This window comes from Fukomys damarensis, unplaced genomic scaffold, assembly GCF_012274545.1.
Source record: "Fukomys damarensis isolate Sample0158 unplaced genomic scaffold, DMR_v1.0_HiC HiC_scaffold_24, whole genome shotgun sequence".
Lineage (NCBI taxonomy): Eukaryota > Metazoa > Chordata > Mammalia > Rodentia > Bathyergidae > Fukomys > Fukomys damarensis.
This window is the reverse complement of record NW_022900936.1, coordinates 72,374,144-72,398,337: the sequence shown is the minus strand read 5'-3', so window position 1 is coordinate 72,398,337 and position 24,194 is coordinate 72,374,144. Positions and strand designations below refer to the sequence as shown.

At 51.6% G+C, this 24,194-nt stretch overlaps 1 protein-coding gene across 1 annotated transcript in view; it reads left to right on the top strand.

Moving 5' to 3' along the window:
* The window catches only part of Prdm2 (PR/SET domain 2), a 45,720-nt gene extending 22,220 nt beyond the window's left edge, over nucleotides 1-23,500 (top strand). The window contains exons 4-5 of the mRNA XM_010619399.3: nucleotides 17,443-17,586; nucleotides 21,640-23,500. Of these exons, the coding sequence (XP_010617701.1) occupies nucleotides 17,443-17,563 (121 nt within the window). The 3' untranslated portion in view covers nucleotides 17,564-17,586; nucleotides 21,640-23,500. The remainder of the gene's footprint in view (nucleotides 1-17,442; nucleotides 17,587-21,639) is intronic.
* The last annotated feature ends 694 nt before the right edge of the window (nucleotides 23,501-24,194 follow it).

The following is a 24,194-nucleotide window of genomic DNA, read 5'->3' as shown; positions in this document are numbered from 1 at the left end:
TCTCCCGCGGGGCTAGAGAGCAGCCCTGTGTACTGGGACTTTGAGAGGCCCTTAGGATTCGGGAGACCCTGTGGAGGGAGTTGAGTCTGTAGTCTGGTTCATAATGAGACTTTGCTGTGAGTGTATCACATGACTTAGCTCATTTTGAGCTGTTCCCAACCTGAGGCAGGTTTTCATTTACAGGTAAGCCCATTAAGTCAGAGGGGGCGGTGACATCACTTGAATTGTGCCCCGTTGATGTACGTGGAAACCCTTATCCTGATCCCAGAGTCACTGTACTGCTCTCTGGTGTGAAACCATCTACTTTATTTGGGTTTTAGAAAGCCTCCAGTGCAGGCTGATGTTTATGTCATCACCTAGAAGGTGGAGGCTGTACCGCGTAGTGGAATGAGAACTGGCTTTGAACTCCCCCGATCTGGGATTTTGTTCCCTTTGTAACAGGAACCCTGTTACAAAGTGGAGTTATGCTTCACTTCCCATTGTGGAGGTGTTGAGTGACGTGGCGTATGTTCCTAGCAGGGTCTCAGTGACTGGTGACTGCTGTAATAATGGACCTCGGAGGGCCCCACTCCTTACCTGCCAGGGTTTAGTAACCTGCAGCAGCTGAGCGGGGGACCTGAATGTTGATGGTCACCAAGGAACTTTCAGAGGAAGCTGCTGAAGAAACAACACAAAAATCTTGAAAGAAAAATGGTTCACAGGAAGTAAACATCTTACAACCTTGGCCCTTGGCTCTCTCCTTGCTCTTTGAGGCACTGTAAACCTTCCATATGGGTACTGGCCAATGTTGCTTCCTGTGCATCTCTTCTCTCCTTGAGCAAGAATTCTTCTTGTAGAGGAACTTGCATGTTCATGGCCAAATTTCCGGCGTCTAGAATATCTTTAACAGGTAGTAGTAGCTCTGTAAGTGTTGACTAAAATATTTGAATCCTAGCTTTATCCCATACTCATTCTGGAACCTTGTTCTGTGAGTTACTTCATCTTTTTTTTCCCCCCTGTAAAGTGTGATGATCAATCTGACCACAATAGATTGTGTGAAGACAACAGATAACATCTGTGGACGTTACCTGTTGTAGAGAGTCCCATAAACACTAGCCATTGTTATCATTGGTGTTGGTTTCAGTTGGAGTAGTGACTGGTGCCAGAAGTGGATGTGCCATGTCTAAAATTCCTTGACTGCACCAGTTGCCATAGCTGGAACTTTCATTGTCTTGCCTCTGCCCAGAAACAGAGGTCACAGGTGGCCTGTAACTCCTGGTTCTACTACCAGTGACGCCAGGGACTCAGCTGGGTCACAGCTGTTAATTTACAGATGACAGGTTCTCCCTGTGCCAGGTGCCCCACCCACACATTAGAACTAAAGAGAAACCAGCTGAACTAAAGAGAAATCATTTTCCAAGTCAAAGAGGGAAAAAGGATTCATTCTTATACTCACTCCATATACTTTCTTATTTCTCTTCTGATTTGAACTTCAGAACCAAGCAAAAATATAGAAGGCCTAGGTTCAGAAGAAAACTTTGGTTGGCTCTGTAAAGCTGAACATTTAACCAAAGAACCCCATCTACTGAAATAGTGTAATGATTGCTGAACTTTTAAGTTCTCATTAGCCACTCTTTTAAGGGGTTTCATGTATTAGCCTAGTCTTTTTAACAACCTGTGAAGTAAATACTCATATCCTCCCATTCTGTAGATTGGGAAACAGGCAGAAGTTCATTTCTAGTAAGAAGGGAACCCAGGAATCTAGGCGGTCTGGCTGGTCTAACTATGAAGGCACCTTGCCGCTGGCTGGCTGGTCTGGGAGCAAGAAGTGGCAGCCCCACATCATGCTGCCCCTGCTGCAGCTTCCTGGTGGCAGGATAAGAAGAGGATCAGAAGCAAGGAGACCCCACTTGTTAGGAAGCAGCTACCTAAGTGGACTTGTGCCACGTAATTCAAAGGAACTGAGTGACAGTTGGAGGGGAACAGCCATTGTCCTTGGAGTACCCCATTTTGTGTGTTCTTGGGAATTCAGGCTGTGAGCATCTTAGCCAGACCTAGTGTGTGTATATCCTGTGAGGAGCAGATCCAGGCACTACCTTTATCTGAGAATCGAAGCTTGTTCCTACAAGTCTGTCTAGACACAGGTAGGGAGTAGGTTTCTGTGTGAGGAGCAGCAGGTATGGCACAGAGCTGGGTTCTGGGGCTGCATTTACATCTAGAGAAAGCAGTCATTCCAAGGGCTCCCATCAGCTTTGGATGCAGAAAGGCAAATGTTTCTGCTGTGCCAGGTATCGCCATTATAGCCTCACTGTGTCTGCCCCTTCCTGCTTTTAAATTTTTCCCTGGGCATTGTTTCACGTTGGCTTGAAGGCTGATGGCATCAGGCAGTACTTCCCCTCAGGAAGTGATGCCCTCTGAGAGGGTTGAGGCACCCAGGCCATCCTGCCCTGCACCAGAGGTTCCAGCAGCTTGAGACAGGAATAGGGACTTTCAGATCCAGTTAATGCACAATTCACTGTAGCTCTTGGTTCTTTGCTGGACAAGTGCTCTCTGGACAGGAAAGTGATCTGTGTGATAAACACATATTTTTTCTGTTCTAAACTCCTAAAATGCATGCTTTCAGTGATATGTTGAAGACTGAGTTTGGTGAAAGTGCGGTTAATCCCTTCCTGGGTGATGGTTTAGAATAAGTATTCTGCTTGATGGCTTGTGCTAAAAGTGGCTGGATCCTCATAGCTGTAGGCATTTGGTCCCTACAGTTGTACAGAGGTAGCCACAGTTCATCCTCTGTTACGCAAGGCTGAGGCTAGTGAAACTGCTTGGTGATTTTCTCTTCCTGGTTTGGAATGTTGCTCCAAACGTCTTTGAATTTCTGTAATAGCCGTGGTGTAGGTTTGCAGTAAGAGTGTTCATATTTTAGGTACCTTTGAATTTTGCAACTGTTCGATGAAATCAAATCTGTGATAACTGCATCAGTGTAAAAGCCAACTATTTTGATCTATCCGAATACTCGTGTCTCCATCATAGTTTAAATATGTGCTGTGCTAAATTAATTCATCATTATCATTAGTGGTGTTTATATGTTCAAATAAATATCTTTAAAAAGTTGCAGATAGAGCCCATTAGTGCCATCCATGAGCAGGTGTTCATTAAGGTGACATTCTGAACTGTGTCAGCACATGAGGAGGTGAGGAGAGTGCTTCACTCACTCATAGGCATGGTCTTGCTGTTCTCAGCTCAAGAAAGTGCCATTTGCCACTTCTGCTCCAGGTGTGTGAAGTGGCCCTGCTTCCTGTTATTTCTCCCATGTTTGCTCGGTGAACCACCTGCATCAGAATCACTGGGGAGGTTTATTAAACATTTCAGACCTACTAAACCATGATCTCTGGGATGAGACTTGGAAATCTTCATTGTGTCAGCTTCTCAAATGAGTCAGCCAAATTTCAGAGTTCTCTCCACCGTGAGGAAAGAAAATGAATGACATGGACCACCCATCTCTTCACTTTAATTTGCTTTCCATTTTAAGTTCTTTTTCTTTGTTTATCTACAGTGTCTTTGGTACATTCACTTCTGAGAGCATCTTCCCCTTTATCTGTTTGCTTTATTCCTTCTGACCATCTAGTGGCAAACTGGGACCTTGCTGAGTGTCAGAACTGAGATGGAATCGAGGAGTTGCCAGAGTGTGTGGTTGCTCTGTGTCTTTCTGAGGAGGAAGTATGAGCTTTGGTCCTTTCCTATGATGAGTCTGGTCTGATGCTGTGCCTGCTGGGAGACCCACCACACTCACCAAGCTCTTACTGGTGCACAAACACTCAGCAAATGCTCAGTATTTGTAGAAAAAGCAAGCAATCTCCAGGGACAGTAGAGTTGAATTACCACTCCTCTTCAGAGACTTACATACATGATGCTAACGGATGACTTTTTGGGTTAAATGTGAATCTTAAGGCAGCTAATTGCTGGCCAGTGAGTACAGAGCACGGCTTCAGTAAAGTCAAGTTGAAAGCAAAGGATCAGTTGTTTGGTGATAGCTAATGATAATCAGTATCAAAGAGTTACTGTCTTAAGGCACAGTCCTTCAGATTAAGAATGCATGACAACAGCTGATCAGTAAACCATAGAGACCAGGACAGAACTCTACTAAAGACCACTATGGTTAATTCAAAGGTATTAGTAAAATTGTATTCTCCCCTTGCCAGTCTACACGGGACCACATAGCAAAGGTCCCGGGCTTGACCTATCATTCAACATTCTGAATGTCACAGAGGAGAACTGCTTAGATACTCCCTCTGGTTTTTAGGTTTTATTTCCCCAACTTTTGGACCTGTAAACAGCACTACCCTCCCCTGGTCCCTCTTTAGCTCTGACACCCAGCATGTTCTAAGGGCTTCCTCTAGCACAGCCATGCATTGCACAGGTGATTTTCCTGGCATATTCTTAGGCAAGCCCTTCTTACTGGACCTTCAGTGATTGACTTTGCAGTGCGGTTTGATTGTTCTGTGCTGAATAAAGCTTTTCCCCAAACGGGATGGGCAGTCCAGTGTCTCTCACCTCGATGTCTCCACCGTGTCCCTGAGCCTCATGAATCAGAGCCGCTAAAGAAGTGATCCAGCAAACAGAATCTGAGGGTAACAGAAGTGGGCACTCCGATGGGGGAAACACAGACGTCTGGGTCTCCTCCTGGATCATTTGGCCCAGGGTGTGTGCCATGGCCCGAGGGAGAATCGCCAGGAGAACATTTTGCAAAGCACAAGACCTGGGAGGGTGAGGTGGTACCAGAAATCCTCCTGTACTTTGTTACAACATCCAGTGTGGTTGAAATGACACCGTTGGAACTTGGCTGCCTGCGATTTAACCCCAGCCCACGTGGTCATGGGTGCTCTTGGATGCCTTTGCGGTCCTCACCACCACTGCCTGGGAGAGCCCGGAGCATACGTTCCCAGAGGTCAACTATATTTGTTCCCAGACCCATTCGGGCCACTCATTACTGTACTCATACGGTTTAGTTCAATATCACCCTTGTGCAAACTGATGACAGCATAGAGTTGTTTTTTGAAAACCAATTGAATGTTTAGAGAGGCCCACAGTAATTTGCTTAAAAATCACAATACAGTTCAAGAATTAAAACTGCAGGAAGTAGGGTGGAGATCATGTAGCATAGGAAGATTTTGTACTGATTGTTTTTATAAGTTCTCACCCAACATTAAATACTGGAAACCCCAGATGATGTAGTCAAGAAAGGCAGTGCAGGTCTTGGCCTTTCATTCATTCAGCACTGGAGGACTGAGGCCTCTAGTCAGTGCCAGGTGCTGTGTGGAGGATATAGCAGTGACCAAAACTGAGGGGATTCACTTTTGTGGAACTCACGCTCCAGTGAGACACCAAACAAGGGACTATCAGATGATACATGCTATAGAGAGGGGTAAAGTGGTGGTGTGGTGGCAGAGTTCTGGAGTGAAAATGGGCTCAGGAGACACCCATCTTAAGTGTAGGGGTCAGAGAAAGCCTGACGGCTAGAGGATCAGCAAATATTTGGAGATGAGAGAACCAGCCTGTGAGCACAGGGGAGCAAAGCACCTGGCTGTTAGAACAGCCAGTGCAGAGGTCCTGGGGTGGGAGCCTCCCTAGCATGCTCAAGGAAGAGAAGAGGCCCTGTGGCTGGACAGGGTGAGGTCAGGGAGTAACCTAGGCTAGCTTTTAGGAGATATGGCAGCCATTGTAAAGATTTAGCTTTTGCTCTTGAGTGGACCTCATTGGAGGGATCGAGGGAGGAGTAATAGTGTGAAGCACATTTTGAAAACATCATTCTGCTGATCTATTAAGAACAGCGTGGGAAAGGGCAAAAATATAAACCGAGGGCAGTTAGACGCAGATGCAATGTCCAGGCGAGAGGCTAAACTGGGATGCAGTGATGGGGTGATGAGAAGCTGTGGGATTCTGGATTTAGTTCAGAGGTAGAACCACAAGTTGGCTGAGGACTGGAGGCCATATACAGGGGCTGTGTGTGTGGGAGGTGAGAATGTTAGTATGCTGAGTTCCAGATCCCGTATAGTCAAGGGAGAGCTGGAAGCAAAGGTGAACAGATTTGGCAATCAGAAGAAAGGTCCCAGCTGAAAATGGAGATTTGGTCATCTTCTGGCTCCTCGTGGTGTTAGAGTCAGGATTGGGAGCCTTAGAGAGTGAACATAGAGAAGAAGACTCCCAAGAACTGTATCTGTTACACTCCAGCAGGGAGCCTGTGGAGCAAGACAGGCAAGAGGGAAATCCTATCAGAGACATGGCAAGAGCAGGTGGTCACACAGTGAGAGGTGAGAACTGGCCAGGGGGCTTTCTAGCCCCCACAGGAGGAGCTTCCCTGGATTGGGTTCCAGAGAAGTTGAGCAGAGAGCAGCCAGCGCTGTTTCGAGGTGGAGAAAATTAATGTGTGTGCACCCATGGGGCTGATTCAGTAGAGAAAGGAAACTTGGGGAGGCTGTTGGAGCCCCATCCCTGAGAAGGTGGCACAGAAGGGGGCTGTGGGGTCCAGCTGGGCAAGAGTGGGTGGGGAAAGGTGTGGTAGGAATATCACAGTCTTTAGCTGTACGTGCAGGCGAGGCCACCAGTGGAGACTAGGGATGGAGAGGCCTTCAAGGCCAGCAGACAAGATGCAGCAGCCACTCAGATGGAGCAAGAGGGCAAGGGCGCCTGGTTTAGAGGGTTGTCAGGAGGCCTTGGAGCCCACGTTGGTGTGAAATGTGAGGGTTTCCTTCATCGCGGTCAGTGAGGGCACACTGCTGGAGTTCTGGTTGAAATTTATGGAATGTTGGAGGAGGGCAGTGCTGTGGATTCCCTACTAGGCCAAATCCAATGAAGAGTCTGCCTGAAGACTCTCTGATTTGAGCTCCCTCATTGCCTCCAGCTCTGCAGACAGGCTAAAGTGCATCCCTGTCTGTACACAGCCAGCCCCACACCTGTGTCACAGAGGATGTTGCTCTGAGAGGGAGGGTGACTGCAGGTGGTGAGGCTGGGAGTATCAGACGCCAGCCCCGGTGCTCTCTGCTCACAGGGAGCTTGTGTTGAGCCAGGCAGAGACCCATGTGCTCCTGGGGTGAGGACAGGGCCCTGAGCAAGGACATCACGTGGACCGAAGTGATGTCTGTTGGAGGGCACGTGGCTCAGCAGGAGCCCTTGTGAGAGGAGGCCTGCATCTGAGCTGGAGCAGGTGCGTGTTGCCGAGTCCTGGCTGTGACCTGGGTCCCTGACTTGTCTGGGCAGACAGCTCAGCTGTTGGTAGTTCTTCAGATGTGTTTGTGGACAGGGGCCTCAGAAAAACCCCTCTGTGCAGCAAGTAAGCACACCCTGTCCAAAATCAATGGCCTTTTCTTTCCTCAGGGGCTCACAAACCCTCAGATCCACTGCTTGTAAAAGTTGTAAGACTCCATGTAATAGACCTGCTGTTCAATATTCAGGAAAGGCCCAAGGTACAGTGGCACATAACTGTAATGCTAGAGGCTGAGGAGACTGAGGTATGATTGCAAGTTGAAGGACAGCTGAGATCCTGTCTCAAAATAAACAGAGCTGGGGATGTGCTTTAGAGCAGAGAGTTGCTGGGCTCAATCCTGTGTCTGGGGGAGTGGGGGAGAAGCAGCAATAGAAAAGAGCCATTCCCAAGGAAGAGAGCAGAGTCCTTAACACTGGTCTTGTTCCAGTTTCAGAACTCCTTGAATCTCTTGTATGAAACTTGTTTTGAGCCAGAGGCACAAGAAATAGAAAATGGTTGGAGAGCAATAGATTTGAATCCCTCTGCTTCAGAGGCAGAAGTGGTCTCTTCTAGAATCTCTTCAACCCTGAGGATGAAGTTATTTACATCCTCTCCCTCCAGTGCACTGAAGCAAGAGACAGCATGGTAAAGTGAGGCAGATCAGAAAACTTGTTTCCTATGCTCCGTGGGACCCAGGTATCAGGTGGAAATAAAGTGCACGCAGGCTTCACGCTGCACATGGGTGGTGTCATGGTCAGGTCCCTGTGCCGAGCTCTGGCAGGTGCTTCTTTTGTCCTCAGTGTTTATTGTGCTGTGTTACACAGGTAGTGACTTTCCCCTCTAGCATCTGTCCCACAGGGGAGAGACCCGTTCTGTCTGGTTCGCTGCAGGGCACCCCACAGCCCTCTACACCTGCAAGTTCCAACCATGAGTAGGAATGCTGGAGAGACACCTGCATTCTTACTGAAACTGTACCGACTTTTTCTTTGTCTTCATTGTCTGAACAAGGCAGGATGTGCAGTACTCCCTCGGGCTATGGAAGGGACTCGAGCACCCACGGAGTTTCGTGTTGGCAGGGGGTTCCCGGAACCAGTCCCCCCAGGTACCAAGGTACCTGGGCACCGTAGCAGGTGGCTGGTCAGTCCGCACTGCTAAGAGACAGTTTGAACATGCAGCTCTGCTCCACGTGCGCACAAGAAAGCATGCGCACCTCATGCCTCCCAAAGATGGGCAGAGCTGGGAACCTGACTCTCTAAGAGAAGACAAAGCAAAATACAGGACATGTTGACCCTGGGCCTGATTTCAGAGAACTTCTACTCTAAAAAGTTAAATGAAAAAATATTTTTGATGCTTAGAACGCTCCCCTGGAGGCTCCGCGTAGGTCTGAGCAGAACAGGCTCTGTGGAGTTGCCTCTGTGTGCTCAGTGCCTCCCAGCTCGCCTTAGGTGGTGAGGACTTGCCAGGTCGATGCAACAGGGAGTTGGGGACCCGGCAAGCTGTGTCCTCCTCTTGGGAATCTGTCCTGCTTGGCCTTAAAAGCTCAGGACCTCACCTGTTTGGCTTCACAGGTAAAATGGCCTGGGCTTCAGCCCTGGCTCTTATTCGTTCACAAATTGCCTAACATCCTGTGTCTCAGTCCCTGGTCTCTGGTACACAGAACTCATTTCATGAACTTCTTGCTAGGATTAACTTCATTATTCCATGACACATGTTTGGCACAGAGTAGATAAGTGCCAGCTCCTACGAGGCAAATGACACTCAGGACACTCATGGCATCTGGGACCAGTTCCACCACGGAACAGTAACTCGGACAGAGCCTCAGGAGGGCTGATCGTGAGCCCCTGGGCTACCTGAGCAGCACCCAGCGGTGCTGCGTGTCTGTCCCCCACCAGCAGGGGCCTGTTTGAAGGATCTCCTTCAACCGGTGAGAGACTCCCAGCTCCACAGGGTACAAGGTCCAGTGAGGAGCCGGGCCACTTCACTCATGGTCTCATCGAGTGTGAGACAGGGTGGACTGCTGGACCCCACCACGCTGCAACCTGTTTGAGCCCAGGAGGGAGGCAGGGTTTGGGCTTTGAGAGCAGGGATGGGAGAAGGCACAAAGCAGGCTCTGCCTCCTGTCCTGGTGCACACCCCGGCCTTGCCATTGGGCAGTGTCATGCCCCTTGCTGAGTAATGCCCATCTGGGCACAGCGAGTGTGTCTTTCCCACAACAGTGCCAGCCCTGCATCTGGGATGCTCTGCCAGCCGGGCACACCTAGCCCCCTGAGGCAAGCTGGCTTGGGCAGGAAGGGAGTCCCTGAGCTCCCCAGCTTTTCAGGGAGGCAGGAGCAGAAAGCCCTGCAGAGAGTAGCCCCTCTGTCCTCAGTATCCTGAGCCTGTTCCCAGGCCATGTGGTCTTCAGAAACCTGGGAGCAGAGAAATCCTGAAACTAGCATGGTTGTCATGCAGGCTTAGGGAACCCTTTATTCCCAGCATCTCAGCCTAGCAAGGATTGAGTTTTTCTTTGTCTGTGGAGTGGACCTCATCTTTTAACTAACGGCTTTGGCCTTGATCATTGTTCATAGAGGAAGTGGTTACACTAGGAGTCCTACTCAGTCTCTTGCTGTCCCAAGTTAGGAATCTGCTTTTCCTACATTCAGGGTTCTTACATGCTTGTATTTGCTTCTGTTTTCTTCTCAACTTTCCTCTCATTCTTTGAAGTTTCCTTTTAAAAAAAGCAGTCTGCTTTGGCTCCGCTGAGGGAAGAGTGGGGATGGAGTTGGAATTGGGTGATTGCAGGTGAGAGGGATGCTGGGAAGCTGGGAGCTGCTCTTGTGCCCATGTGGGGCTTCTCTGCCCGAGCTGGACATGCCAGGGACAGTGGCGTGTTTCCCTCGACTTTAACCCCTGTGCTGGCCATAGTGAGGGGTTCTGTTGAAGAGGGCTGAGAGCTGCAGAGTTGGGGTCATAGCACTGTACAAATGAGGGCCTCAGCCCATCGTGTAGGTGGGAGCTTGGCAATGAGCAAAACCCTACAGAAGCCAGGTGACTGGAGAAGTTGGTTCTTGAGCAACAGAGACTGGATGAACTGTCAGGAGTCTGGCTCCAGGCTTGCTGTTTATTTGCTGAGGAAGCCGTTTCTGGGCACCTCCTTGTGCCAGGCATGGTGGCTGCTCCATAGGCAAGAAGCGAACAGATGCAGACTGCTCACAGAGGCCTCCTGCTCCAAGGGGCAGTCACATAGCACAGGTTCCCTGCATTTCGAGATCCTCCCTGTATCTCTTAGGGCTCTCACTACCCTTCCTCTCCCCCTTTGTCCTGTGCCCCTCCGCTGGAACAGCGTGTCACATGACCATGAGCTGGGTGCTTGCATGTTCCAGCTCAGCTTCCTTGTCTGGAACTGAATTCCCAGCGACACTGTCCTATACTGCAGAAAGCAGGCGGTCAGGGCAGGGGCTCCCCACTGGTCGCTGCCTGTGGCTGAGGTCATCCTAGGCTGGGAGACTGGGACAGTCTTCCTAATAACTTGGTCAGGAGTTATGAGCTTGTCACATGCTAGGTGTTTGGAGTTCATGCAGAACAGGTTGGGGACTTGAAAACCTCAGGCCCTATCTAGCAGCCCCACAGAGCAGGACAGAAGGGTCTTCCCTGTGCACATGTAGAAGCCAGACTGGGAGACCTGGGGCAGCCTCCCTAGGGTGGCAGAGAAGGAGGGAAAGGTGCTGCTGAGGGGCCCCTTCCACCCTGGACGAGGTCTAGATGGGACTCCTGCCTCTGGTCTACTCACACCTTGCCATGACCCCAGACCAGTGACTTGGTCCTCTGTGCTGCTGTCCCCTCAGCCACAAAAATGGCACAATATTACCCCTCATGGCAGAGGATAGCAGTAAACACCCCACCAGGCTGTGCTTGCTCTGTCGCCAGTGTGCAGCGTCCCTGGCACGACAGCCCTGGAGAGTCCCCACTGAAGGAATCTCAGTCTCAGTGATGGTCGTGGCTGGTGTTTTATCTCATCCCCCAGTGACCACCTGCATTTTCCTGGCTTTGACCCCTCACAGAGGGTGTTTGGCACTGGCCCCTGTGTTGCAGGCTCTGCCTGGCTGCCCCAGCATGGCACCTGCAGCCTCTGTACATTGCCTGGCAGCTGCAGGACCAACATGCCCATGAATGCCAATGCTGGCTCGACCAGCCACACTGAGCCACAGAATAGAGCTCCATAGCCCTCAAAGCCAGGCTGTACCCAGACTGACTCTCAAGGGTGAGAATCTTAGGCGTGGGAGCTGGCACTGGGAGTGAGTGGCGTAATTGCCCTGTGGGTTCTGATGAACACTTGTGTTTGAGAATCTGTGTTCCAGGACTCCCTTGAGTTAACTGGGTTCCAACCCACATCAGACCTGGGCACCTGTTCTGTGGCAGAGGATCGGCCCCCTGCTCTGGGCGCTCTGTGTTTCCATCCTCACCACCGCAAGGCTAGTCGTGTTCGGCCCTGGGGTTTGAGCAAACAGTCCTGGGTTGAGAGCTGGGAGATTAGCCCTGCACCTTTCTGTGCCTCTGCCCCTCTCTGTCTGTGACAAAGACTCACCTTAGTCTGGAGATTTGAGGGACTTCCACAGAGCATTCGGAGCAACTCTGAGCACATAGTTAAGTGTTTATTGAGTGACATCATTACAGTTTTTCCTTGTTTGACATCCTTATTTTGCAGTCAAGTCAACTTGGTGCAGAGAGGTGGAGGCATTTTCCAGAGGCCACACAACAAGCCAACCACAGAGCAGGGACTGAACCAGGTTCTTGAATCCCAGCTGTCTGCTCCTTTGTGCGCCTGCTCCAGTCTCTGTCTCTGCCCTTTGCTGACCTCGCTCCTCCCAGTCCGTGCTTGTGAGACACTGGTTCTGCATGTCTGGGTGGTGAGCTCCACCTAGGAGCCATGCGTGGTCCTGGCAGTGCTCCCCTCCAGGGGCGCCAGCGGGCCATCTTTCGCAAGGCTAGTCGTGTTCGGCCCTGGGGTTTGAGCAAACAGTCCTGGGTTGAGAGCTGGGAGATTAGCCCTGCACCTTTCTGTGCCTCTGCCCCTCTCTGTCTGTGACAAAGACTCACCTTAGTCTGGAGATTTGAGGGACTTCCACAGAGCATTCGGAGCAACTCTGAGCACATAGTTAAGTGTTTATTGAGTGACATCATTACAGTTTTTCCTTGTTTGACATCCTTATTTTGCAGTCAAGTCAACTTGGTGCAGAGAGGTGGAGGCATTTTCCAGAGGCCACACAACAAGCCAACCACAGAGCAGGGACTGAACCAGGTTCTTGAATCCCAGCTGTCTGCTCCTTTGTGCGCCTGCTCCAGTCTCTGTCTCTGCCCTTTGCTGACCTCGCTCCTCCCAGTCCGTGCTTGTGAGACACTGGTTCTGCATGTCTGGGTGGTGAGCTCCACCTAGGAGCCATGCGTGGTCCTGGCAGTGCTCCCCTCCAGGGGCGCCAGTGAGGGCCATCTTACCTGTCCGTTGTAGACTTCCCCTTTCCTCAGTCACTCCTGCAGCCCTGTGCACTGTGTGCCACACACTGGCCATCCGCATCCCAGTTCAGGCAGCCTTTGTGTGCGCACTCAGCTGACATTTCCCGGGTCAGCTATGAGCAAGACTCAAGGAGCCTCTGAACTGGTGGTGGAGAGGGCAGTGAGGAAGTAGACGGCTCAGCAGACAAGGGGTTGCTTTGAGTGAAAGGTCCAGAAAGAAAAGGGAGAAAAACACGTGCTGGAGAGGAGCAAGGGCCATGGCAGTGGGCAAGTTAGTGGGTTGGAGAGGTGGGGGGCACTGGCTGAGGGGAAGAGTGGGCGGGGCCAGAACAGACCATGCTGGGCACCAGGAAGTGCCTGGTCTGGATGTGAAACCGGCCTCTCCCATAGGGGGAAGGGAGTCCCAGGGCAAGGAGAGGCACACTGTCTTGTGATGTAGTCCAGTGTCAAGTCCAGCAGTCTCTGTGAAGGGCACTCTCGTTGCTTGGGAGAGAATGGATTGAGAAGGAAAGAGCGGAAGTGAGGACCCCTGAAGTGGCTGTTGCGCTGTCCCTGTGGTAGATGGTCATGCTATAGGCTGTGGGCAGTGGGAACTCAAAGAGCTACACGGGTTTGCAGATAGGATCAAGGGACTCAGAGATGGTTAGCTTGGGGTAAAGCAAGGGGAGATGTGGAAGGCCCCATGCTTAGTGTGTACCCACAGCTGAAACGAGCATGGTTGGATGGTTTCTAAGTGCAAGCCACAAAAGAAAAAGGAAGGCAAGGCGCTGTTAGGATTTGATCGTTAACAACAACATTTTGGCTGAAAAGAGGGGAGGAGAGTCCTGTGTGATTGGTGAGTGTGGGGGTGGGGCTGGGGGCAAGTTGGGACCACACAAGGTCCCAATGAGGCCACATTAAGGTTTCAGTGGCTTAGCCACATGGAAGTGCCCAGGAGGGGCCCTGCACAGGAGATGGGGCCAAGTGTCTGACCCGACACTGAAGCTCAGAAGCCCCTGCTGTCCAACCTTTGAGGAAGGGTGAGGGCGGGCTCACCTTGTGCTCTGCCCCTCGGCGCATGCCCCGCATCACCACACCTGCGAGACACTTCGCACATGCGCTGAACTCTTCCCAGCAGGCAAAGCGCAGTGCTCTGACTGCGTCTGGCAGTGAGTGTCTCCCTTCCACAGAGGAGGAAACAGGTTTGGAGGTGCTGAGCCTGGTCACGCAGCCACTGAATAGGAGGAAGGGAGCTCCCCATGCCTCCATGTATCTGAGGGCCATGCTACCTGCTCCTGGTCACACACGTGTTGGAGTGCCAGTGTTCACGGTGCAGGGAGCTTCCTCTAAGTCGAAAGGCCACAGAAGCCACAAAACTGGCATTCCCATTTTTTCTGGTGTAGTCTGGAGTTCAGACTTGTCGTAACTTGCTGAGGTCACATAGCTAGTGAGTGTGGAGCCAGGATCATGCGGTTCTGAGAGTCTCCTACTGCTGTGATCAAGGGCTCACCGTAGGCAGGACTACAGAATCCAGGAGTCTAGGGTTCCTGTTCCTCCACCACCACTGGGCTCTCTTGCATTCTCTGGCCAGTGGCAGTATCATGATTGGGAAGGTGTCTGTCCTGCAGGACGTCCCTGCCCAGTCCTGGAGGGCTAAGGTGTGACCTGGTGTCCTCCCACAGTTGTGGCTCATGTTGCAAAAGGCCTGGGTGCTGCTCTCTCAGGGAAGTCTGTGTCTGTCTGACTGAGCCTTGATTTCCTCACCCATGAAGTGGGTGTAGAAGCACTTACTCTTCCTGCCTGTGGGGCTGAGGCAGGAGGTCCAGGGAGAAAGCTGGGAGGACCTGCAAAACCCAGGGGTCGCGTGCATTTCAGCTGACACTCTGCTCTATCCTGTGCAGACTTGGGCCCCGACCATAAGCTCCCCGCCCAGGTGACACCCTGGAGGGGAGAAAGCCCCCATCCCAGAAAACAGTTGTGTGGCTACAGCTCAGGAGCCCACAGAGTGGAGCAGATGTGGCAGGGAGCAGAGAACTTCAGACAGCTGGAGGAGCCAGAGAGGTCTGGCTTTCTTCCTGTTGATGGATCTGTATTTGAATGTTTAATAGATGCTCGGGGTCCTAATAGAGAGAGGAACTGGAAATCAGTGATGGTCCTGCCACACTCTGGTGAAGCTATCTTCTAAGAACTGCATGCCAGGGAAGGACCTACCATGTGCCAGCACTGCTCCCCAGCAGGACACAGATATCCAACCTGACCGCATCACCAGGCAGCCCCTCCTGCCAGGATGTGTCGCCTGCCTGGATGGCTGGGCTCCCTCTGCACCTCACCAGCCCAGCTGGTACCACTAGCTCTGGAGATCCCCAGCAGTCCTCCTCAGTGCCTTGTGATCCCTGCAGGCCTTGGTGGCCCAGCTGGAGCACCAGCTTTGCTGGGCTTTGGGACTCAGTTTCCTGCCAACTCTTGCTCTGGCAAGTGGAATGATCATGGGCTGAGGATGCAGCGTGCAGGAAAGAACTCAGCCAGGAGAAGTCAGGCCTGGTCTGTAAATAGAAATTTACTGAGGGCTTCTTTCGGCTTTGGCTGTTATTCTCCCTCACCATGGACCTGTTTTCTGTGGTTTTAGTTATCCTCTGTGATCTGAAGATATTAAGTGGAAAATTTGAGAAATAATAACTTTCAGTCGCTGGCTATGTCAGGCCATCTCTGCTCTGTGTTGGCTAGGGTGGGGGTCATCCCTTTATCCAGTGTATCCATAGGGTATGTGCTACCTACCCATTAGTCACTTAGTTCCCTGGTGGGGATCGGAGAGCTGTCACTGTGTCACGGTGCTGTGTTCGGGTCGTCCTGAGTGATCCTGGCAGTTCAGATGTGCCAAGGTGAAGCTGTGAAGCACTTCCTTTAAGTGAAAAGGTGAAAGTATAGTAAGATATTTTGAGAGTGAGACCACATTCACATAACTTGTTTTATTTTATTTTTACAGTGCCAGGCATTGAATTTAGGGCCTTCACACTGTGCTATATCCCAGCCTTTTTTAAAAACTAATTTTATTTTGAGACAGGGTCTCAGTAAATCACTAAGCTCCCTACTATGCTTAGATTTGTGATCCTCCTGACTCTGCCACCCAGAGTGTTGAGACTGTTGGGGTACACCACCATGGATGGCTGATATAACTTTTATTGTAGTATATGTTATCATCATTCAGTGTGGTTATTAGTTATTTTTAAGTTCTTACCATACCCAGTTTATAAATTCAGCTTTACCATAAGTATGTTTGTAAGGGGGAAAACAGTGTACAGGGAGTCTGGTACTTACCTGCAGCTTCAGACATCACAGAGCTCTTGGAATGTGTCCCCTGTGGCTAATGAGGCCTGCTGTGTCAGTGACTGGGGCTGCAAGACGTTATGGGGGGCCTGTCCAGTGCGTTATTGGTGTTTGGTAGCTTCCCTCCCCTGCCCACCGTGTCCCCGTATCAGTACCCCTTTGTTCAATTGTGACAACCAGGAATGTCTGCAGACATTGCTATATATGTACTCTGGGGACAGCCAAGGATGTTCTTTGTTTGTTTGTTTTTTTAATGATACTGGCCTTGAACTTACTGTGTAGCCCAGGCTGGCTTTGAACTCATGGCAGTCCTCCTGCCTCAGCTGTCTGCATGCTGGGATTACAGCCATGGACTCTCAAACCTGGCTGAGAACCACTGCTTTAAGCCCTTGTGTTGGCCATGTTGAGACTGACCCCATTCCCAACTGTGGCTTCCTCAGCAAAGCCAGCTCCAGGCAGACTTGCGCTTCACTTCCTCCTTTCCTGACCTCCCTGCTTTGACCATAGCCCTGCTCCCTCCCCATCCACGTGTCCAGAGGGGCAGCTGGTGACAGTCACATTCCCCTCTGTCCATTAGAGGTAATAACTGTGGTGGGTGTAGGAGGGGAAGACAGTTGGTGTCTGTGAAATACTTAGCACTGTTCCAGGCAGGTCGTGAGTGCCCTGTGGTTCTTTACTCAACCAATATTTGTTTCTTTTGTGCTAAGCTGAGGTGCAACAGCAAAGAGGTTCCAACGAAGGCAGGCAGCTCTGTGTCACAGTGTAGGGTGGGGAGGAACAAGGCCAGTGGCAGCCTAGAAGAGTTAAAGAGAGAAGGCTTTCTAGAGGAGGTGCCCAGCTGGGATCTGAAAGATGACGACAAGACAGCCAGGCAAAGGAAGGGGAGGAGCCATGGTGTGGGTTATGTATCTCTTAAACTTTTAAAAGCTTTTCTGAAAAAACAAACCCCATCTAATGGGGAGTCATTAAAAATAGAGCCAAGGTGCCTCCAAAGGTCCTGGGCTCACATCTCTGTTGGGAGTCACATCCCCCTTGGGGCGCTTGGGATGGATGTCAGTGGGGCGCCCTCCTGTCTCCAGGCAGGTGTGTTTGTGCCTTGGCAACAGTGACCCAGAGCGGTTCCAAGGAATTAACCCTGTCCTCTCGCCGTGGCCAGCACTCACTCTGGCTCACCTGCGTGTCTCCTGGGGTCCCCAGGAGGATCTGCCCATCATGGTGTCTTAGAGCTGAGCAGATGGACACTTCCTCTTGCCCAGGCTTCTGTCATCACCTCCAAGGTGAACGTGGCAAAGGGACATGGCTGAGGCTGGTACCCAGCTCCAGGTGTCTGGCACGTGCCATCCTGCTCTCGTCTGGGAGGTGGTAGCCAGCACTGAAGACACCCACCACCAACCGTGTTGGGGTAACGGTATGTCATTCCTCTTCCTGTGCAGCTATAGCCTCCGCCTGGCGTCCCGATGCCCTCCGCCAGCCGCCCCGTACAGCACCAGGCAGTGCAGGAAGGCCAAGGCCCCGGCTGCAGCCCAGTGCCAGGGACCCTTCCTCAAGGAGTAGATGCTTCGCCTGCTCCCTGACAGGTAGGAGGCAGGACGTGGCTGCTGTGGCACCATCTGGGTGGCTGGGCGAGGGTCGGGGTGAGAAAGGAAGATGTGACCAGGAGGGAGGAATGCTGGGCCATGGCCCAGACTCACAGCCTTCCTACAGGAGGGCACTTAATGGCCAAAATGCAGGGTCTGTTCCATCAGTGTTCAGAGCTCAGCTCTGCACTCCCTGGCTGGAGGTACTCAAGTGAGTCCTCTGATCTCTCTGAGCCTCAGTTTCCACATCTGTAAAATGGGACTGCGTTATGGAGAACCCAAATAGTGTCTTTCTAGGTTTTTTTAATGGCAAAACCTGGAAGCCAGACTCTTCTTTTTGGTGTCTGGGCTTTGGCAGTGCCCCACAAGCAGGCTGGGCTCCCTGTCAGTGACATGGCAGAACTGTGTTCACTCTTTTCCCCCGAGTTCTGAATCCAGAGCACCTGAGTAGCAGAACTGGGACATAGTTGCAGATGCAGACCCAGGGGCCACCCCGCTTGGCCTGCAGTGCTAGGACATGAGCACTCGCAGGTGCCTCCTTTGCCACCAGGCAGCTCCTGGGGTAGGAGAACTTAGTGCTGTGCATGGCAAGCTAGGCTGGGTTTTGGAACTCTGGGACCCCTCTTCCTTCTGCTGCCACCCTACCCCTTAGCTCACTCCCTTCCCCTTCCTTCAAGCAGTTGGAGTATCTGGATTGGGCTTATTCCTTTGTGGGCTAGGGAGGCGTGACAATACGACCCTTGTTCCCCGTCTCTGAGCACCAGCTGCCCCTGACACGGGATATGAGACATGACCCTGTGGAGCAGGGTTGAAATGGACTAAACAGCGGGGAGCCGGGGCCCCAGAGGTGAGCCCTCCCCTGCTCCCACTGTACAGATGAAAGAGAGGCTTAGTTAGAGTCTCCTGGAAAACAGGAGCAGAGCCAGAATGAGCGCATCTTTCTGGGTGGCGGCTGCTGCATGAGCCCCTAAGCTGACGGCAAGCAGAGCAAGGCTGCCATCCCAGCAGGTGTCCTTTGTGCCCTGAGGAGGACCAGGTGCAGCTGCACTGGCACCCTCAACATGGAGGCCCACTGCAGTGCCAGCAATGACAGCACTACACATGGGACATCAGCCAGGCCTCAGCAGCTCGGGCTGTCCCTTCGCCGAGGCCAGGCACCATGTAGATGGACACCACCTTTGCCCTATTTTCAAGCACATGCAGTATCCCAGGCTAAGCATGTAAATGAACAGAGGCTATTTAATTTGTATCTGCAACTCGCAGCCTCTATTTGCTCACTATTAAGGTTCCAGACAACAGTTTAATTTCTAAGTGACTCCAAATTGTACCTGAAATCCCATTTGACTTTATTTTTGAAATGTGTGTTTGCTCTAAGCCACCAAGCATGTGTTGCTAAATTTGTTTGTTTTCCTGTCTCGCACTGTTGGTCTCAGTCTGCTGTGGCTGCTGCAGTAGAATGTGATGCCCCGGGCAGCTTCGGCACAGACAGCTATTCCCTCACTGTTCTCCAGGCTGCAGGTCCAGGCTCTGGGGCTGGCCTCTCCCAGACTGGCAGGCTGCCGCCTGGTTACTGTGCCCGCACATTCTCGGGGTGGCTACAGGGCGCCCTCCCTGATGTCTTCCTAGAAGCACTAGTTCTACCTGGGCTCCCATCCCCAAAACCTCAGCAAACCTGATTTCCCCCCCAAGGCCCATCTAATAGTGTCAGCTGGGGGTCAGGGGTCCAACCTAACATGTGAATTCTAGGGGACACTATTCAATCCATAGCACTGTTTAACACAGCACAGGATGACTTTTCAACTGCTGCAGCGAAGGATTTTAGCCTGGGAAGGTGTGTACAAGTCAACACTGTTATTTCAGGAGAGAAACTGAGGCACGGGGGCTGGGAGCAGAACTGCATCAGCACTCTGGATGCTGGACTTCAGGAAGGCTGTGCCCCCCAATCCAGAGCTCTGTGTGCCTGATAGGGGGGCCACTCTCAAAGGAGCCAGGCCCTGGCTGCTCTGCCCTGCTGCCCTGTGGGAATCAAGGCTCTGCCCAGCTGATCGGGTGGCCTGAACCTAGCAAGGCACCACACGGGGAGCTGCTCCTCCAGTTGCCTTGCTGTACCCCCCTGTGCTGGTCTCGGGCTCAGCCCACCAGCTTTCCGCCCACCTCCAGGTAGCAAAGTGCCCACTGCCTAGGGTTAGCAGAGGCTTCCGCTGTATGTTCTCTCTTCCTCTTCTCTTTCCCAACCTCAGCAAGTGGACTTCTATGTAGGGGGCTAAGAGGACAAGTCTAGGAAAGGGACCTATGCCTCTGGCCACTGTTACAGCCTCCTCTCAGCTGCCTCCGCTCCTTTGACTCAGACTGGTAATCCGGAAGCTCTCTGTGGGGCAGATCTGACCCTGACCCTAAGCCTCTGCTGCCTTGTCTCCTGATAGGTGGGCTTCTGGGGCAGCCTCTTCTTTCCTCACAGTGTGATGCCTTCTCCATCGCAGGGGCACAAGGACAGCCCACCCCTCGTAGGCAAGTGCACAGCTCAGAATGAAGGCCAGAGTGTGCTTAGGACTGGGCCTGTATGCAGAAAAGTCTCAAAGGTGTGAGCTATGCTGGTCACCCTCACTGAACCCCCTATAGAGATAAGGAAAATCCCCCAACACTGGCTTCTCACCAGGATGTTCAGGGAAAGCCCCTGCAAAGCAGAGGCAGAGGCTGCAGCTTGTGTGATGAAGACCCACCCATAGCCAGAGGCTGCCTTATTTAAGTCCCAAGGCATCTGACAGGTAATTGTTTCCGGAGCAGGCAGCCCTCCTCTCCCTGCCCACCTGGGCTCTGCCTTCCTTTCTCCCCTTCTGCAGGCAGGGCACAGGGTGGTGGGCTAGGCTGCTCTAACCCACAGCACCAGCCGAGGAGCCCCCTCTGGAGTTCAGGTGTCACTGCCATCACAGGCAGCCCCGGCCAGTCCCACCCTGAGGCTTCGGGGAGTCCGGTGGGCCGGTGACCCACATCATCTCTGCAGCTGAGTCCCAACTCCAGACTGTGGCAGCACCTCATATGTCTGCCTTGGGTCACCAACTGCAAAGGCCTGAGTATAGTGAAATCACGTAGAAAATCAGGAGAAGCAAGCACTAAGAGAAGTCCTGCTTTCTGTAAACTGGAACCACTATTGCTGTTATTATAGAATCATTTTATTATTATTAGCAGTGGTAATACAAATAGTAGGACTCATTAGAAGTAATCAGAGTGACTGTGACTGGACGGGTGACAGACTCGTGTGTGAACTGGGCCCAGCCCAGTACCGGGCTGCATGTCCAGGAACACTGCGAGTACGTTTTGTGCAGGGCAAGGATGCAGGCGCTGTGTCTCTGCAGCCAGAACCCATGGTCCACCTGCGCCTTTCATCACTGGCCTGACCTGATCCAAGTGCTGTCCAAGCCCTCACTGCCTTCATAGACAGTGGGGCCTGTGCCACCTTCCAGGAGGGCTGCTGTGAGCTATCAAATGAATAGATAGGAAGAGCAGCCACAGGGAAAATCATACAGCAAAGTTGCCTAGAACTGAACACAGGGATTCCTTGAGTCCTGCAGTTCCCCTACCAGGGCTGCCCCAGCTGGACGTGTGAGCCAGGAAACACGCACAAGGGTGTCAGCGCAGTGCACTTGCACACCCTGCACCTGCATGTCCACTCTGAGTGTCCTGGAGCACCCTACCTCCTATGCCCGCTGCAGTGGTTGGGCTCCAACCCTGTGCAGCCGTGGGGCTGAGGCCCACCACCACAAACCTGACTGCTTGGCAGAGTATTTAAATTAAGAAACAAGCAAAGCCAGCCTAAGGTGCCAGAGACGAGGGTGGCTTGTTCTGAGGGAAGTCGTTACCCTGGGGGGTGGTCCTGGCCGATGAGGGCTGCTCCTGTTGTTTCTTCATCAGGTGCCGGTTTGCCTGGTGTGTTCATTAAAAAATCCATCAGCTGTACTTTTTTCTGTGTACACGATACACTTTAGTTTAATTTCAGAAATTAAGTGAGATAGTACGTGGTCACTGTGGCTGTTTTTCTTTCCTTTTTCTCCCCAGCACCGGAAGTGACCTGGAATCAGTGAAGCCAAAGGGACTGGCAGTCTGCCCTGACTGGGAGCACTGACTCACCCCAGCTGTGTGAGCCTGCAGGAGAGAGGGAGCGCACGTGTGTGTGTGTGCGTGTGTGTACACGCATGTGTGTGTGTGTCCATGCCTGCAGGTGCATGCACATGGTCGCAGACACAGGCCCTGAGCCCCAGGGAGGGAGGAAGGAAGCCACTCCACATTGTCCCCTGGGTGACCCTTGCGGATGGCCCGGGGACAGTTCTACAGCTCAGCCCTCCTGTCTGAGTGGGGCCTCTCCTACTATGCAATTTTTCAAGAGCTCCTTGACCCTGCTTTCAGCTTCTTGAGTTGTTTGCTGTTACAGGGATGTTGGCCTGACCCCAGGGGTCTGTTTCAGTGCCATCTGAGGGAGGCCTTCAGATAGAGGCCAAGTTTCCCTTCAGTACCATCCCAACTCCCCTCTGTCCCTCTGCCCCAACATCTCTGGGAATCAATAACCTACACCCATTGGGGTCAAGCCTGAACCCTTGGCCCCTACACTTGGAAAACTCCCTTTCCTGCCTGAGCAGTTCAAGTTGCTGGCTCCTATTTCCAGGTTTGAGATTCTAGTCACATCACTTTTGAATCTTTGCAGAGAAGCCTGAAAGCAGTTACATCCAGGGTAAAATCTGTCCACATCTGTAGATCTGACTCCTCCCCAAGAAAAGCAGGTGATGGGGAAGGAGCATCAGAGGGGCCTCTTCTGGGTCCCTGTTGCCTTGCTTGGTGGGACCACCTGCACCTTTAGTACCTGAGCATCTTCAGTTAGCTGCAAAGGGATACAAACACCCCCAAAAAAATAGGAAATGGAAAAAATGGAAGGATTAAAAAGCACGGGGGGAAGAAGAAGAAGAGATTTCCAGAGGCCATAAATTGCTTTCCAGGGAACGATGAGGCTGACCCCTCCTCTCTGGTGGATAGTCCATGTATTGGAGAAACGGGTGACTGAGCTCAGAGTTGGAAACTGGTTCAGTGAGGCTCTTGGGTTTTGTGCCTTTGGGACAGGCCCCGGACAAGGATGCCTGAGGCCACTTTGGTGCTGTCTTCTCAGCTCTATTCCAGAAGTGATGTATGAAACCCAAAGTGGAAGGAGGAGACTTGGGAGAGTTGTCACACAATAAAGGGATTTTCTTTTCAGGGCTACTATGGTTAATCTTGCAACTCTGTAAATATGTATATAGACACTTTTAAAAGCACGTATTTATGTCCCTGACTGTAAATGCCCCATTTTTAAAGTTTTATAACATGTGTTATTTAATTAATTAGTCGACTGGCTGCAATATGAGGTCTGATAATAGGTCCAGGAGAGGGTCTCATGAGGTCCTCACATAGGCAGAAAAATGCAGATCATTGGCCAACATGTTTTCCTGTCTCCCACCCACCTCAAGTCTGTCCTTTGTTTTTAATTATCATGAACTGGAATCCTTCCGCGTGCTCCGACAGTTAACGCTCACAAGCATGTACAAGTCGTGGCTGTTCCTTATCTCAGTGACACAGTTTTGTCTCATGACTGCTCACATCCATGGACTGCACCCAGCCCCTCCACTCTGGGGGGCTCCCCTGCCTGCAGCGGGGGAAGCTCACGAACCCAAAGCCTCAGAAGTCACCTCCACCAATGGCGAACTGCAGCAGATGCTCTGGGGTATTGAGGGATACTCTCTTCTGCATGTGCAAAGGTGCCGGTCACCCTTCAGTACCCCCAGATTGTCAGGAAAACTGTTCCAAGGTCTTCCAGCATGGGTTTGGATCACAGAAGACAATGGTTTTGTATCTGCCATGTGAAGATAACTAATAAAAGTTCGAAGAGCGATTGTAGGAACAGGTGTGGGCGTGGCAATCATTTTGGTGTTTGCGATTTGTCTTCAGGTTTCTGAGTCCACACTGTGGGACTTGGGCAGGCTTCACTCCAGGTGTGGGAGGAACTGGGGACTTTGAGGAGATGTACTCTGGGTGTCTTGTCTGGTGCCCAAGGGTGCTCTACTTTCAAATCAGAAAATGAAGCCACAGTGCTAAGACTAGAAAGGTCTCCTGTGAGTGCAAGTGCATTCTTTGCTTTAAATAGCCTCTTTGAGATTTAATTCGCCTACCAATCATTTTCCCACTTAAGTATACAGATCACTGGATGGTTTATTTCCTTTTGCAGTACTTAGTTTGAACCTAGTGCTCTATCACTGACCCATGTCCTAGCTTCTTTTTACTTTTTGAGAGAAGGTCTTGCTGAATTCTATGGCTGGGCAAGAACTTGTGATCTTTCTGCCTCAGCCTTCCGAGTAGCTCGGATTGCAGGCACATGCCATGATGTCCAGCTGTTTTTCAGTATGTTCAGAGCTATGCAGCCATCACTTCCATCAAGGTTAGAATATCTTCATCAACCCCAAGGGAGCTGCGTACCTGAGAGCAGTCACTCTCCATTCCCCCCAAGTGCCTAACTACAGGTCTGCTCTTCTGTCCCCAGCAATTTGTTTATTCTGGACATTTCGTGTAAGTGGAGCCATGACACACACAGC